Consider the following 18,288-nt stretch of genomic DNA (forward strand, 5'->3'; position numbering starts at 1 on the left):
AGTAGTCAAGCTGGTTACCCAGATGCTGGAATGTGGTGAAGTGGCTGAGTCTGCATTGATGATCTATTATAATAGCAGTAAATTCATTATATCCAGTATTTCATAATCTATATACTGTACATAAAAATGGATATACAGTCATACCCCGAACTTATGCGAGGTTAGGTCCCAGAACCCCTCACGCAAGATCAATTTTCGCGTAAGTTTGGCACGGTCTCTAAAAATACTAATAAATGCTTATTTCTAAAGTTTAAACACTAAATATGACCCTAATCATGCTCCCAAATAATTAAGTTAACTTTTAAAAAAACAAAAGTTACTGTAATTTCAATTAAAAGTTAGCTTAATACATTACCCTTAAAAAAAAAAATAAATGGTTGACATAAAAATAGAGATGGAAGAGAATTTCTGTCTCTCTCCCCTTCCGACCGATCTATTTTCAGAACTCTTCTCAACCTATTTTTAATAACTTCTTTATTCTACATTTCTTTCTCTTTGTTCTGAAATGCTTTTTCATGAACAGTGTTTTTTATTTTGACTAATACAACTCTTAGTTATTATGTCTCTATGTTTTAGAACGTATTTGCCACACTAGCGCATTTACACTTCGTAGACAGTGCAGGTAAAATTACATTATTTTAAACTATCTACTGTACAGGCCAAGACGTACAGAGAAATAATAAGTTGTAAAAATGTGTGAGCGCTAACTATGAGAGAGAGAGAGAGAGAGAGAGAGAGAGAGAGAGAGAGAGAGAGAGAGAGAGAGAGAGAGAGAGAGAGAGAGAGAGAGAGAGAGAGATATTATTTTTATTATTTAATGTTATTTAATTTACACATTAAAGCTTGAAAATTTATAAATTACATAAAAAATTAAACAAACACTTTTGCAGGGTTTCTGAATATTCAAGTGTCTGTGAAAACTCGTGAATGATAATTAGTTAGGTTCCAATGTAAAGTTCATGTGCCTGTGAATTCATGCAACTTGATCGCGCAAGTTCGGGTATTACTGTACTATATGTATGTAGGTGTGTTCATGTTCCAGCATAACTTTGACATGCATTCTAACATTTTAACCAAAATTGGTATACATATGACTTACTATCTCAAAAAGAATACTGTGGGGGTAAGACATCACCAGCACCAAAGGGCACCAAAGGGGGGAGGGGGTGGGAAGGGCTTCCCTGAAACAGGACTGGTTCTGCCCATAGACCTAGTAGCTAAATAAGCTCTAAGGGTTTATCATAACCCATTTTGGTATACATATAACTTACTATCTGGAAAAGAATATTGTGGGGGGTAAGACATCATTGGCATCAAAGGGGGTGGGGGTGGGAAGAAGGCGACATGTAAAAATAACCAAAAAGACAGAAATTAGTGTTTACTCCAAAGTTTTCGAAGTCGCTGACATGAATAGTCACACATGAATAGTCACGATAGGAAGGGGGGGAAAATAAAACTCAGATATTAATTTCCAATCCATAGTTTTTGAAGTAGCTGAGATGAATATTCACACTTCTGATGCCTTTTATATCCAAGTTTAGCCCCGATAGGAATGATGGGTGAAAAGGGATGAAATACAAATGCTAGTCAAAAATGTTGGGCAGTGTAACTGAAGCAACTATCTTAACAGGAGAGAGAGAGAGAGAGAGAGAGAGAGAGAGAGAGAGAATTTTTATTGGTTGTCATTCAGTTTTTTCCCAGACAGCACCGGGTTGGTCAGCTAGTTTGTATATAATTACTTCCTCTTCTCTCTCTCTCTCTCTCTCTCTCTCTCTCTCTCTCTCTCTCTCTCTCTCTCTCTCTCTCTCTCTATATATATATATATATATATATATATATATATATATATATATATATATATTATATATATAATGTAGCCATCACTGTCCTTCTTTTATTTTTCTCTCCTCTTCAGTTATTCTCAATGTAAAAGCCAACAAGAACTGATATGGAAGGCCAAACTCAATTAACCCATAAACGCCTACTGGACGTATCATACGTCGACTAAAATTGTCTGTTGGGTGCCAAGTGGACGTACCATACGTCGACTACAAAAAATTTCAACCTTCGGTCAAATTTGACTCGACCAAAATGGTCGAAAAATGCAATTGTAAGCTAAAACTCTTACATTCTAGTAATATTCAATCATGTACCTTCATTTTGCAACAAATTAGAAGTCTCTAGCACAATATTTCAATTTATGGTGAATTTTTGAAAAAAAACTTTTTTCTTACGCCCGCACGGTAACTCGGCTGAAAATTTCAGAAATTCTTTCGTCATTTTGTCGTAATTTTTGCACTGTTCTATATTAGCCGTTACATAAAGTTTTATATATGAAAATGTGCGCAATTTCATGTAAAATACAGCAAAATACAACCCATGGTTGTAGCTTTTATCAGTTTGGAAATATTTTCATATAAACCACGATAACTGCCAAAATTTCAACCTTCGGTCAACTTTGACTCTACGAAATGGTAAAAACGCAATTGTAAGCTAAAACTCTTACATTCTAGTAATATTCAATCATTTACCTTCATTTTGCAACAAATTGGAAGTCTCTAGCACAATATTTCGATTTATGGTGAATTTTTGAAAAAAACTTTTTCCTTACGTCCACGCCAGAAATTCTTTCGTCGCCTTGTCGTAATGTTTGCACCATTTTATATTAGTCGTTACATAAAGTTTTATATATAGAAATGTGCACAATTTCATGTAGAAAACAACAGAAAATAACTCATGGTTGTAGCTTTTATCAGTTTTGAAATATTTTCATATAAATCACGATAACTGCCAAAATTTCAACCTTCGGTCAACTTTAACTCGACCGAATTGGTCAAAAAACGCAATTATAAGCTCAAACTCTTACATTCTAGTAATATTCAATCATGTACCTTCATTTTGCAACAAACTGGAAGTCTCTAGCACAATATTTTGATTTATGGTGAATTTCTGAAAAAAAAAAAAAAAAAAAAAAAACTTTTTCCTTACGTCTCCTTGCGCGTAACTCGGCCGAACATCTCAGAAATTCTTTAAATCACGTTGTCGTAATGTTTGTATCGTTTTACATTAGTCGTTACATAAAATTTTATATATGAAAATGCGCAATTTCATGTAGAATACAACAGAAAATAGCTCATGGTTGTAGCTTTTATCAGTTTTGAAATATTTTCACATAAATCACGATAACTGCCAAAATTTCAACCTTCAGTCAACTTTAACTTTCGACCGAAATGGTAAAAACGCAATTGTAAGCTAAAACTCTTACATTCTAGTAATATTCAATCATTTACCTTCATTTTGCAATAAATTGGAAGTCTCTAGCACAATATTTTGATTTATGGTGAATTTTTGAAAAAACATTTTCCTTATGTGCTTGTGGTAACTCGCCGAACATCTCAGAAATTCTTTAAATCACGTTGTCGTAATATTTGCACAGTTTTATATTAGTCGTTACATAAAGTTTTATATATGAAAATGTGCGCAATTTCATGTACAATACAACAGAAAATAACTCATGGTTGTAGCTTTTATCAGTTTTGAAATATTTTCATATAAATCATGATAAATAGAAAAATTCGACTTTCGGTCAACTTTAACTCGAACGAAATGGTCGAAAACTGCAATTGTAAGCTAAAACACTTACAGTCTAGTAATATTCAATCAATCAGCTTCATTTTTCAACAAACGGGAAGTCTCTAGCACAATATTTTGATTTATGGTGAATTTTTGAAAAAAAACATTTTTTTAAATCCGTGCGTTATTTAATTCATGCATCATTTTGTGATAATATTTTCTCTGTGTTGCTTTGATCGTTTTACAATTTGTTATATACCAAAATCATCGCAATTTAGTGTACAATACAAAGAAAAACAAAATAACCCGTTAGCTTTAACCGTTTTGCTCACAGCGATTTGTATAAAATTATATATGAAAATTTTTTTTGCGGTCATATATTTCAATATTTATATATGATGATATTTTTTCCATTTCTGATGGTTGCATACTAAACTTCAGGCAATGACAAAAAAATGAGCCAAAATGAACTCCTAATCTTAAAAACTAAAGCGTGCGTGATTTTTGAAAAAACTTTTCCGCTTCTGCGCTAACTCACCGAACGCCGCCGGCATACGGGAGACGTTTTTGTAAATAGAGGCTCGGTGTTTAAGGGTTAATACTTAACCCACAAAATGATCTAACCTCACTTTCTGTCATGTTCTAAGAACATTCAGAATTATATTTACGTCCATTATGAATTACCAGTTACTGTAGTTATAAAATATTAAGATAATCAAGAAGCAAGAAGCAGTAAACCTTTTATCAATGTAGTAAAGTTTTCCAAATGAAGAACAAAACAGAACTCACCATTTTCTTCAATTATTTTCTTTAAGGCTTCCTTGTTTTTTCTAGGCATCTGAGAGACACAGATAACAAGATTCTTAAATATCGGACAAGTATAGGAGAGGAACTGCTCATCTGTAGCATAAATATCTTCTCTGTATTCACGGCTCACTGCATTCCAAACAGCTTTCACCCATTCACCAGTCATTATGGGAATTTCTTTTTCAATGGCAACCTATGGAATAAAAAGACATCACTAATAAGAAAACAGACAAAGGTCAAGCCTGTAAGCATAAAGGTTTTACATCAACTTTTATCTTTTAACTTCTCCAAGAATATATTTTCATCCAACATACAAATATGGCACACTTCTTAAAGGATGAAGGAGGAAACTCAGTTTTTACACTATTTTCTAAGAAGTACTGATAGAAAAGGATAACCCTTACGATATATTTTTTGCTCCCAACTGTGTTTGCCACAAGATGTGTAACAGCTTCACTAAAATTGTTTGAATATATTCCTGAACTCCTAGTTATTATTGTGCGAAGCTCTTCCTTTTCTTCCTTTTCAAATCCAGTCAACGTGATAATTAGTTTATGCATGGAAATGTTATGCAAGGGGGAAGGCAGCTCTGGAACAACCATCTTTCGATGAAGGCAGGACAAGAGGCAACGAGGACCTAAAACACTGAAACAAAAATTAACGTGAGATCACAAGGTGCAATATTCCATGACCACAAAACTGTTGGAAAGAAAATATTTTTGCTCGAATTGCTTAATGCATATCGACAATGTGTCACCTGTAACATAACCGGCTGAGTGCTTTTCCACACATATATATATATATAAAATTCTAAAAACTGATAAAACAGTCTACAGTAATACCCTGAACTTGCGCGATTCGAGTTGCGCGAATTCACAGACACATGAAGTTTTCATTGGAACCTAACTAATTGTCATAAACGAGTTTTTCACAGACACGGGAACATTAGCGAATACAGTACTGAGAAACCCTGCAAAAGTGTTTATGTTTAATTTTACACGTAACTTAATTTCTTATGTAATTTATAAGTTTTCAAGCTTTAATGTGTAAAAATTGAATAACATTAATTAATAAAAGTAACAATTTCTCTCTCTCTCTTTTACTGAGATAAGAGAATTTTTATGGTACATGTATATGTTTATTTGTTTTGTATGATAAATAAATTTTTTACCTAATAATAAGTACTAATTTTCAAAAGATAATAATAATAATAATAATAATAATAATAATAATAATAATAATAATATAACTGTAATTACAAAATTCGTATGTGATGCGTATTTTAAACAAATTCTTTCCCTCATCTTTTAAGAAGCTCAAATGCAAAGCTGTCAGACATGTCACTTGAACATGACAAGAAAGGGGAGTGTTGATGATTAGCAGGTCAGAGGTTTCTTAGGTAATTTCTCTCTCTCTCTCTGTCTGTAATAATTCATAAAAAATTTCACTCTCTTAAGTAAGGACAACTGTTATCTCTCTCTCTCTTGTTCGTAGTTAGCGAAACCTACGTATTACTGTTTTTCTGTATGTCTTTACCTGTACAATACATAATTTTAAATTGATCTAATTTTATCTGTACTGTTTACAAATTGTAAATGCGCCATTCTAAAACATAGATCATTTCAGAACAAAGAGAAAGAGACAGAATAAAGAAGTTTTTAAAAATGAGGATGAGAAGACTTCTAAAAATAGATTGGTGCAATAGGGGGAGACAGAAATAGTATACTAATCTTCACACTCTCCTATATTCTTACGTCAACCATTTATTTCTTATTTTTAAGGGTAATGTATTAAGCTAACTTTTAAATGAAATTTCATTAACTTTAATTTCATTTAAAAGTTAGTTTAATACTGAATTTCCATCTTTTGATATCTAATGTAAGGATAACTTCTCTCTCTCTCTCTCTCTCATGTTATTCTCTCTGTCTCCGTAATAATTCATAAATAATTTAACTTGATATTTCAGGTAAGGACAGTATCTCAGTATCTGTCTGTTTGTCTCTCTCTCTCTCTCTCATCTCATGTTATTCTCTGTCCGTAATAATTGATAAATAATTTCACTCTCTTAAGTAAGGACAACCCTTATCTCTCTCTCTCATAGCACTCACACATTTTTACAACTTACTATTTCTCTGTACACCTTTACCTGTACAGTAGATAGTTTAAATTGATATACTTTTACCTGTACCGTCTACGAAGCGTAAATGTGCTAGTGTGGCAAATACGTTCTAAAACATAGAGACATAATAACTATGAGTTGTGTTAGTCAAAATAAAAAACACTGTTTGTTCATGGAAAAGCACTTCAGAACAAAGAGAAGGAGACGTAGAATAAAGAAGTTATTAAAAAGAGGTTGAGAAGTTCTAAAAATAGATCGGTTGGAAGGGGAGAGAGACAGAAATTCTCTTCCAACTCTCTATTTTTATGTCAACCATTTATTTTTTTTTTTAAGGATAATGTATTAAGCTAACTTTTAAATGAAATTACAGCAACTTTAATTTCATTTAAAAGTTAGCTTAATAATTTGGAAGCACAATTTGGGTCATATTTAGTGTTTAAACTTTAGAAATAAGCATCTATTTGCATTTTTAGAGACCATGCCAAACTTACGCGAAAATTTGTCTTGCGCGAGGGGTTCTGGAACCTAACTTCGCGTAAGTTCAGGGGTATGACTGTATATCAATAGTATAGTATAAAATATGACATTGTACTTTAATGGTAGGTGAATAAAACCCTTTAATTTAAAAACCTTACCCAAACTTTGGTCACAAAACATGGAATCTTAAACACCCACTTGCATCTTAAATGTAGAACAGCCTGTTGTTTATTTATTTTTATACCAATTTAAACCTTATAATCCCAACTGCATTTACAAATGCCTTTTATTTTTCTTACCTTTATGTTTAACATGAATGACCATAAAAATAATGCAAAGTAAAAAACAACTGAACACAGCCTCTGCACAAAGTACATGCATCATAAATGATCCTACATTACTTACACGCATTTGAAATTGTCACTCTTGAGATAATTAAAAGCATCTCCCTCAAAGGGGTCACATACAAACACATCCTTCTTCCCAGGCTTCAGAGTTAAGCATTCACTTGATGTCTTCCATACTGGATGCAAATCAGTTTCCAAGCATGCCTGCAGATTAAAATTAATGGTAAGAGCAAAAATAAATCTAAAATGCTGTACTTTGAAACAGAAATAACAAATACATACAAGATTTGTGCATGGAAAATTTTCAGGATAGCCCAAAATAATGTTACTGAAATGCATGTCGAGAATTAAATTATTATTGTGCCTTTATACATAAATTGTCACATGAATTCACATTAACTGCATTTATAGTATGAGGTGCTTTAGTATCTTTACCCTTGATATACTCAAGAAATTTTGTTATATAATCTATGACCAGTAAACAAGCATTACTGATAAATAGGTTTCATATACAAAAACAAAATTCTCTACACAATGCAATAGCAAATTGACAGCAAACTCTTATAGCTTGAAATCAAAGCTGGAATTAAAAATATCTTCTCCATGAGCTTAGTAACAAGGTCACTGCCATTCTATTCTAAGACAGGGCTTTTTAGGTTCCCTGATGTGGGCCATTCAGGCAACAAAACACCCTACAATCTAGGATAAAAACTAGTCATCATAAAATTGAAGAGGGTGACCAGCCACCAAGAATCCTTGTGTTGTACCTGTAAGTAAAATTATTACCTACTAGTGTAGCTAACCACATGAAAGACAGTCAGTAAGACATTGTTATAAATGATGAGCTCTTAAACAGCTGTTATAAAAGGGACAGCAGAAGGGCTGAAAATATAAATCCAACCAAAACAGGTCTTTTGTTCTCCTAAAGATACCCTTACGAAAATGGAGAATGCATACCCATTATTACTTTGTGAAAAAATAGTGAACAAACCTTGGATTAAAATATTAACCATAATTAATGAGTCAGTGAACTATACTGATGAACATTTCACTGGACACCCCCTAAAAGTCGAGATAAGTGACTCAGTGCCTACTACTATATATTCAATTCATATTGCTATGTACTACATGGATAGAGCTTAAACCTGTCAAGCCCACCAACCAAAACCAACACACCCGTAAAGCTTTTTTGGGCATATCACAACGAAATCAGATAAAGCAACAATATTTCACTAATGATATATAATAAACAACCTGCCAGATGACTGAGTCTCAAAACCCTATAAAGATTAGGTAGATGCTGCGTGACAACTCTGGGTGCAACAACTCTACCAACTATGCAGGTCTTCACACACAAAAAAAACATACAAACAGTACTTTAATTAAAGGCAACTCCTAAATAACTACAGTAATATTTTTACTACAACTTCAATGCTTCTTGCCACACAAATGAAAACTATGCACATTATTATTAATGGGACTGTAAGAGCAATTAAACACTAATGGAATCATTTTGAAAGTACCAAATATGGTCAGTGAAGTGAGGGAGAGCTATGTAGCTCACAGCAGTCATTACTTCACCATCAAGATAATTCTGAAGAATAAAAGGAAGGACCCCTTGGTTTAAATGGTGTTTCAAGCAATCAAATATCAAAACTGCTTTTGAAATCCTTGACGGGCTGGTATTTAATGGCAAATTAAATTGCAAACTATAGTGGAAACCCATACAAGTGGGTAAATATAGTTACTGTACTTACAAACTGTAATCAACAACAGTGTCTCAGACGTCTATCTAATGCAACAGATTTCAGGTATAACAAATTTCAGGAAATTTTAATAGAATACAGCTTTCAAGCAATACCTGCAGCACAAGATTTTAACACACTATGTAAATGTTGGCTTTGAGTAGTACACTTGTTGGCACCCAAGTCATCCTGAATATGAAATCATAATGGAAGACTGTGTAAAAAGCCATACCTAACAGTATCTTTATGCCTATCTTTATAAAACCATTGTAAAACATTACAATTCCTACAAACACACTATACAGTAAATGGTATTTCTCCTTACCTGATATGCACAAATAAGACTTGGAGCACATGTGTCCTCTGTCAAACCCTCAGGGATGACAAAAACAAGAGAAACTTCTTGTGAACAAACAGAGCTCTCCATCATAGCATCACCCCTTCCCTGCAAGGAAATAAACATAAAGTCATAATACAGCAGTTAGATTTTTCTTTAATACTTAAGCATTCTGTACCAGTGATTGAATTTAGTCAAGTACTGGCACAGAAGATTCAACTGACACTTGCACATGAAATAGCTGAGCACCACAGAATAATTATTGTGACTTTCTGAGATTCAGGGCCAAAGTATGATGGAAGACAATATTACCAAGGAAGAAAGTATTATGGGATATGTTATGATGGGACTGGAAAATAAAACAAGATTCAGATATTGTTGCAGCTGTAGGAGAAGATGGATGAATAATAAAAAAATCAAGAAAAACATTATGGATGAAGGCCTAGACCAGATGAGAATTCAGGCAGAAAGTGCAGAAGATTCAGATCATTACATGTCTAATCACATAATGAAATGTGGATAGTCTAGACTTAACTGTTAAGACTAACTTAATACAGTATCTTGTTTAATGATAAAAAAGTCTCCTTACAAATCAAAATTACAGACTCCAATAGTGAAAAAATCAAAGCTGCAAAACCCTTTAATGTAAAACATCAATTTCTACAAAATTATAAGATTAATATATATACCAACTGTCTAAAAGACCTACAAAATTATAACAGTCTTTAAATAACAACATTTAAAATCAAGTTGATATACAGTGTGGGCTCAAGTTGTATATCTAGTTAAACCAGACCACTGAGCTGATTAACAGCTCTCCTAAGCCGAAGGATTAGATTTAGTCGTGGCTAAGAACCAATTGGTTACTAGCAACGGGACCAGTCTTTTGTGGAATAACACGTTTAGCGAGAAATGAATTTCTATCACCAGAAACAAATTCTTCTTGATCGGAGATTCGAACTCGCGAAGCTGAGAACAGAACCCGCTCACCCAGTGAGGAAGTCTCTGAGGTAGTACATATTACAGTGTGTTACCAAAAAAAGTTTAAAACTTCCTGATCATGCAAGAGCCATTCATTTCATATTAGCTTTAAATCCCTCTAGGAAATAATTCACACCATCCACAACTGATGAAACTATTAGTGATGTAACAGCAGAGTTACTGAAAATTACTCTTCTAGCCTAATTCTGGTAAATTTCCTTACAAAGACCTCCCAATTTTAAAAGTGACTGACAGTCATATGTCAAAGCAAGTTAAGCATAGGCCTAGAAAGTATCTTTCAAATAACAGGGTATAGTATTTGTACTCTGTTGGGTGCAGATGTTAGTAGAAGTTGGTCATATCTGTTTAAGAATAGTGTTTACATACTTAAACTTGCCAAGGGTTTGTGTTTTGATGTTATCAATTCCAACATGTACTCCATGATACTTTTGTAGCAGATATAGCCCTCAGGCCCAAACTTAAAGCATCCTTTCAAACTGAATTTCTTATATTGGATTCTGTTTCATTATACTCTGTATATTTCCATATAACACGTCAGAATTTTCACTGTCATAAAAGCAAAATGTTTACTCTTTAACACACTACCTGACTCTAAGTCCAGGTCTTTCAGTGCTTTGTTCTTTTTTGTGTAGATATGTACCGAATGCAACATGTTTTATTACTTTAATAAATTTAATAGTCATATTCTTGCTCCTTTCCTTCATTCCCTTACATACCATAATGGTTTTTGCCATCTTTCTATGTGCATTTCCTATTTTACTTTCCATGAGGCTCTCCTTAGTTATATACAGGTGATCAAACCCAACATTGTGTCTATAATAGGCTAAACTAGACTTCAATTCCAATACTCTTTTCTTTCCCCTCCTTATTAATTTCCAACATGTTCATAATATCTTAAAATAACTGCAATGGTCTTTGCACCCACTGAGTTTATACATTACATTTACAAAACATTTCATTCAACAAGTATTAAAGATTCTAAAATAACTACAACTCATTGAAAAACATCAATCTGATCATGAAATTTTAAATTTGTTTGTTGACATTAACAACCTTAAGGAACGAAAACTCTAGCAAGAAAGTGTAACAATGACCAAACTGGAAAATAAGCTAATATATATCAAAATTTCTGTCAGTTAAAAATGATGAGCCTACTAGGTTCAGACATCCAAAACAGGAACCAAGCTTGTGCTGCTCTCATTTACCAGTTGCAGCACAACAGAAGAATGTAATAACAAATGGGAATGTAGCCCAGCCTAGAGATCAAGTTTTACTTTAATACCACCCACATAGGAGCCATGTTTGGAACCAACCCCATGTGAACAAATATTAAAACATGAACAAAAGATGGTAAATATCTTGGTAACAGTAAATTTGCAACATATTTTAACAATATACAAATCAAGAATATTGAAGAGACTTACAAGCAGCATAAAAACTCCACTATCGAGGTGTGGTATTAAACTAAAATGATACCTTCATGTAAATCAAAATCTTAGCTGAAATATTGATGAGCACACTCTTACTGGGTCAGGCGTAAGTAGGTCATCTGGGGAAGAAACCAAGCATGAGCTGCCTTGCCAGTGAGTCCCATAAGACAAAATGGAGCGAATGCCCAGTGTGGGGTCAGGCTACTGTGGGCCCAGTAAGCATTTCAGAGGGAATATAACCTAAATTGCTTTACATTAACCTAACCTTACCTTGGACACCATGCCCTGACCTAGCTCAGGAAAGCTTGGCCCCTCCTCCTGGCCACCCACCCCCAAGGAAGTTGTGACTCCACACTGTATACTGCCCCCAAAAAACTGGTAATCCTACAGTATAGGGGTCCAAATTCACTGCTCCACTGTGTGTTTTAAGTTTTCTTTCCTATTTTCAATTTCTTCTTTCGACTGATCTGCATGAATACATATATTTCTAAAAAAAAAAAAATTAGAAGTTTATCTGCTTACAGAAGTAGAGATTGTAAAAAAACAAAGGGAATAAAACTCTGCACCTCACACGAATAGTGTAGTGTGCCCGCAACTGCGTTTGTGGAGTGGGCACTTAGGAACCAGGAACCAGGTAGGAACCTGGCACGGGCTCTTGCTCTTCAGCAGCCACTTTTTGATAAACCTAAAAAAATGAGCATTTATCTGCTTACTGAAGCAGAGATTTATGACATCTCAAAATTCTATGGGTCCGTATCGCAAGACATATTTTTGTTTATGTTTCCCCTTTTATTCCCTTGGTTTTTTTTTGCAATCTCTGCTTCTGTAAGCAGATAATCTGCTAATTTTTTCACTGTTTTTTCCATTATTCAATAAATAGCCTAGGCCTATTTGATAAATGTGTGCTGATTTTGACTTTATGTTAATGCAGTGAATTTGGACCCCTAAACTGTAGGATTACCAAAAATCATAAAAGAACAAAAGGGGATTTAGTCTTGCCTTGAATACTTAACCTAGTTGGTTCCACATTTACCAATGCACAGCCTACCTTGTTTTGATTCTGTCTAGCCTAGGACTATTAGGCTAATAACTTTGCCCCAGCTTAGCATACATGAAAACACTATAATCACTATCATACACCTGTTGGCATTAATTATAGTCTAGATAGCCAGAAATTAACTTAGGATACTGAACCAATCGCTATCAAAATAGATCTACGACTAGCCTAGGCATATTTGTCCATTACTTACAATGACAGGTGGAGCTGGTCTATGCTGGCTAGAAACATGCGACACTGACCTAGAAACAGAATAGCCATTCCTAATTTTTAAAAAAATACGTCCTGGAATAATAAGGACGTAGTCTTAAGCCTAATTCCAAAGGCTTGGGCTAATAAACTCTGACTAGCTTACCCGAGCCAGAATTGGTACGATAATGAGGCCTAACGGATAACTTATAAACACAAAAATCACAGTTCACAAGGTAAAGGGAAATCAAATAACAGGCCAGGAGATTAACTTACGTTACTTCCAATAATTAAGAATATAAGCCAAAAAAGTTCTACGGATTCTTTCGCGAAGTTTTTAAGTCCTGGCGAACCAAGTTCAGGATTCAAGAAACTCGTTCGAGTGACAAGAGGCAATGTCGCCGGAGTTACGGACACAGACAAAGCACAGAAAACTGGAACTGGATTTCGTTATAGGCATCTGAGAATAAGAAATTTGTTGTCCTAGTTTCATCCACAGGGTTTATCCTTATGGAAGTGAATTTGCTGGAAGTATGTTCAAGGTACAGAGATAAGAGTAGATAAGCAGTTCGAGTGATTATTTTTTTCATTTGTTTATCTTTTATTTCTTTGCAAGCTCGAGCCAACATACTGTAGGTACAACTTGGCTGCCAGTCTTATGTTAACATTTACTTTAAATACCAACCATTTATTAGGAAAAAGCAAAGAAAGTTAGGTTAATTTTTCACTCGTTTTTCATAGTTCTTAGAGTCTGCCTGGCTTGCAGTGTAACAGTGAAAATCTGGAGCAATTCTACACAAAACAGTAGATAATTACATTTCGAGAGGATTTTTCCCTCGTCTCTTAATATCTATTAGTTTTGAGCGTTTTTTTTTCAGTTGGTGATAATTACCAGTTTTCTCCAGCTTTTTCTGTATAAAAGTTTGGTAGAAGTGAGCCATATCAATTTTAAGCAAAAATGCAAATGTCATAAAACCTTCAGATACAATTTTACATGTCGATAAAGGAAACAGCACAGACAGCACATAGTTTCAGAAGAGGTAATAATATGAAAAAAAAATTGACAAATGATTTTAATTTTGTTGGCTGAATTGCAAATATATAAAAGGGCGAGAAAACCCAAGTGCCCAAAGTAAGTGAGAGAGAGAGAGAGAGAGAGAGAGAGAGAGAGAGAGAGAGAGAGAGAGAGAGAGAGAGAGAGATTGCTTACTTAGTGAGAATTTTTAGCCTTCTTGTTTCACTGCATCATTGGGCCAATACCTTTATATATGTATGGCAGTGTGTGTGCATTTGTATAAGTGCATGTGTTTACTTCAACCAGTAATACCACATTTTTCCTTTTCTATATTACAAGGGAAGCAGCATTTTCTGTCAACTTCATAAATCTCTCTCTCTCTGTCTTGTAACAACAGTTAATTATTTTCTCATAAGCATGCACGCACTAAACTTACTTGCACACAAATTTGTAATATATAAATATACTGTATATATATATATATATATATATATATATATATATATATATATATATATATATATATATATATATATATATGGCATTCACAGTTGTAGCATCCCAGATCAGCCGACTTTTACATACCACCAACGTCGCATTGCCACACTTGCATGTGCCGCATGAACACTTGTCACTTACTAACTGTCCATATTCACCATGCAGTGATCAGGAAGAAAATAGTTTTGCTATTCAAAACATATGGTTTTAAAGTGTAAACAGTGATTTTATGGGCCTTCTTAGTTACATACATACATAAACAGACACATATATATATATATATATATATGTATGTGTATATATATATATATATATATATATATATATATATATATATATATATATATATATATATATATATATATATATATATATATATATGTTGTATGGATACTTGTTAATGTGGACTGTTTGTCCAAGAAAGCTTGTAACTACTTCTGAATAAAAAAAACTCCATTAGATACCATCCAGTCTGAATGAGGTCCTTTTAGTAATTCTACTAATGCACAGAACAATTGTGTATGTGATAAAGTTTATATATATATATATATTATATATATATATATATATATATATATATATATATATATATATATATATATATATATATATATATATATATATATATATGATGTATTTTGTGAGATCTTTTGTACGGCGGGTGGTTAGTATTCCAGTAGATTCCACTAGGCATTAATGATTCTATAATATTTTTTTAGCGTAAGGTTGTGAATTGCGTGATTCTGTATGAGGAAGAGGACTGGAAAATTATTATAGTTTTCCCTCAAAGTGACAACTGTTAACGCTTTCTTTTCGTTACTTATGTTTCTTAGTTCCAAGGACATTCTATAGATCACGGGAGATAAAAATATTTTGTGTATTCACTATCGTTCCCTATAAACAATTTCTTTAGCTACGCTATTTTTCTTGGTTTTCGCTATATTTATGATACAAATTGATATATTTTTCATGCAATTAATACATAAATAAAAACTTGTTGGTATTTATGGATAAATATAATATATCACTTGATTATTATATGCCATCTAGGAAAGTGTCTAAAAATAAACTATACCTCTCGTAATGTTAAGTTGGCGGGAAAACGGTCATAGGAAAGATAATTCCATCTTAGGTTAGGTACAAGAACGGAAGGCCCACTACATCATTCTACTATTCTAGAGAATCTAGAAAGCGCTGGTGACCAGTAGAGAAATATATGCTAATCAGATTTCCTTTGTATTTCAGCGTACTTGTCCCTTCGTTGACACGAACATTGTATTTTTTTTTCTAGTCCTTGTCTGAAGAAAAAGGGAAAATTATCTACTAATGAAGAAGGTGATAAATTTCCCTTGCCCCGGAAGAATGACAGATAGAAAACTGTACCGCCGTGTTCCACCACTTAGCAGAAAATGGTGGAACTAATAATATTCATCTCCAATTATTAGATTTATTATTGGCCTACGGAATAATGCTTGTTAAGAAATACAATGATAACTTGCAATGGCATTAGAACCTAAAGGAGAGATAAAAATCATTAACAGACGGATATTCTCTGATTCAACTTTGTCAATAAGAAAACTCAAGAGAAGCCCTAAATATGAGAGCTACATTCCAGACAGGGATGCAAATGTTATCATCAACATAATTTCTATAGTAGATTAGGTAATAGGAATTATACGAACCATTCTGAAACGTCGATAAGATAACAGAGTAGAATGGGATGGAAAAGTGCAGTGAGAAATACAAAGTTGTCCCATTAGGATCGATTAGTGGTTCCTTCGTCAGATCTTTTCTACAGATACGAATTGACTGATGAAGGAAGAGTGACTCGAAATTGAGTGAAAACAGCAAAAAGGAATGCTTGGAGGCAGAGAAACAGGGCATTTAGAGGAAAGGAAACGAACTAGACAGTTACATTTAAAAATGGGAAAATGCTACCAGTTACTTTTAATCGAACGTTAAGTGCGTAGACTTGTTTTTGTAGTTTTCGTGTTATTCCTTTTATTATAAATTAGCCAATTAAAATAACTGTCTAGCGCAATTAGGTTATTTTAAGCTTGACTAGTTTTTTTTTTTACAGTGTTTCGGATAAAGGCTACTGGCTGAATGGTAGCAATTGCAGTATGGAACATTGAGGTGAAAGTTCTAAGTGCTGTACCTCAGAAAACTTTAGTTGTCGTGAAGGGGCGAGTTTCAAGCAGTTACAAAAAAGGCAGAGTGGTCAGAACACCTTAATGGGAAAAAATATCTTGCACAGTTGTTTAAATGGGTTAAAAGTGAATAACAGATCAAAATTATGTTCGCATACTTATGTAAAAATTTATTCCATGGTCTGTGCTGAAGACTGACAAATTGTGAATGTCAGCATGAGTGTGAGACTATGTCAGATCATAGGAAGAAGCAAAGTATAAGAAAGGACATGTAATAAAAGCTGGCCAGTATTACCATAAAAGGAAGTATAAACAGTAAAATATGGATAGAAATAAATAAAATGGAATCCTGCAAAAGATTCTAGAATAAAGAGGCTAAGCAAAGTTATGGTATGTCGACGTTGCAATACGGACAAACTTCAAATATGAAGACGTGACTATAGCTTGCAGTGAGGAGAGGGTCGCGGAAAACATAACAGGGTGACTGCTATTCATGAAAGAGGGGGAGGCGGACGGGATATAATGAGATGTAAAAAAAAATAAATTAATAAAAATAAAACCCAGAACATGAGCATAGTAAATAGCAAGAGATGTAGGTTTAATCTGGATAAAATGTCATGAGGTGAACCAGTACTCCTACTGAGTGACTATCATTTCTTACCAAAGCAAACATAGAGAGAGAGAGAGAGAATGTTAAGTTTGCATCCCTGGAAAAATACAACGGAGGAAGTGAACCACGATGTGTTCCACTTGCCAGGTTGGAGCCTACTACTACAATATAACCACAGAAATGTGGCCTTTCGAGAAAGGAGGAAATACTTATGATATGGATTTTTTTAATTCTGCTACAGAAAACTGAGAAAGGATGGTCCCCCAGTGACAAGAAATGTTTCATGCAGCACTGAAGGTTTTGTTCATCAACTTTTTCTCTTGTAAAGAGAGGTTTTCTGAACGATATTTTGTACTGGGATTTATTAGATACACATATGATACAAATGAATTAGACGCCTATGTGTTTGTGGAAAGCCGTATAATAATACAGTTGCAAATATTTTTAGTGCAAATACCTGAGGCAAATGTCCCTTTATCTTTTGCTCAAGCCTGTTTCATTTCTCATACCTAACTTCCGCGGTGATGGGTCATCAGTTTCAATCGAAAGAAGACTAATTCATTTTTATAGTTCCCTCTCTCTGTCATGGAAATTCCACTTTCCTTTCTTCCTGCCACTTTCATTATTTACCATTTTATTCCTCGATGTCTTTTCGTCGCACAATTTCTCCACTGTTGACATCGTTGCCTAGCAACACTATTGTGCTGTCTGAATGGTGATAGTCTGGATCAAAGATCCACTCCCTTAGGGGTTCATTGTCTAAAACCAGCGCAAGAACTTCCGTGTCACTAACTCTGTTGTTTGTTTACAGAACAGTAGTAGTAAGGATAAGCCTTTACAACGACTCCCTGTCCTTTTCTATTTTGCCTACGATTCTGCCTTTAAATTCCATGTAATTCCATGTATTTTTGATATATTCTTTCTTATCTCCA

The 18,288-nt window shown here is 33.8% G+C and overlaps 1 protein-coding gene across 6 annotated transcripts in view; it reads right to left on the reverse strand.

Annotated features, from left to right (window-relative positions):
• The window catches only part of mus101 (mutagen-sensitive 101), a 106,760-nt gene extending 93,138 nt beyond the window's left edge, over positions 1-13,622 (reverse strand). For 3 of the 6 annotated variants that reach the window (XR_010851374.1, XM_067094902.1, XM_067094901.1), the window contains exons 1-5: positions 13,360-13,494; positions 9,394-9,513; positions 7,382-7,527; positions 4,785-5,025; positions 4,363-4,573 (exon numbers count right to left, since the gene is read on the reverse strand). Coding sequence is in view for 4 of the 6 variants with exons in the window: in XM_067094902.1 (XP_066951003.1) it covers positions 4,363-4,573; positions 4,785-5,025; positions 7,382-7,527; positions 9,394-9,498 (703 nt within the window). In the remaining 2 variants the exon portion in view is untranslated. Of the gene's footprint in view, positions 1-4,362; positions 4,574-4,784; positions 5,026-7,381; positions 7,528-9,393; positions 9,514-13,359 lie in introns of all 6 variants that reach the window. The other 3 variants (XR_010851375.1, XM_067094904.1, XM_067094905.1) reach the window with 2 other exon arrangements.
• Between the last annotated feature and the right edge of the window lie 4,666 nt (positions 13,623-18,288).

The sequence above is a fragment of the Macrobrachium rosenbergii genome, chromosome 51, assembly GCF_040412425.1.
Source record: "Macrobrachium rosenbergii isolate ZJJX-2024 chromosome 51, ASM4041242v1, whole genome shotgun sequence".
Classification (NCBI taxonomy): domain Eukaryota; kingdom Metazoa; phylum Arthropoda; class Malacostraca; order Decapoda; family Palaemonidae; genus Macrobrachium; species Macrobrachium rosenbergii.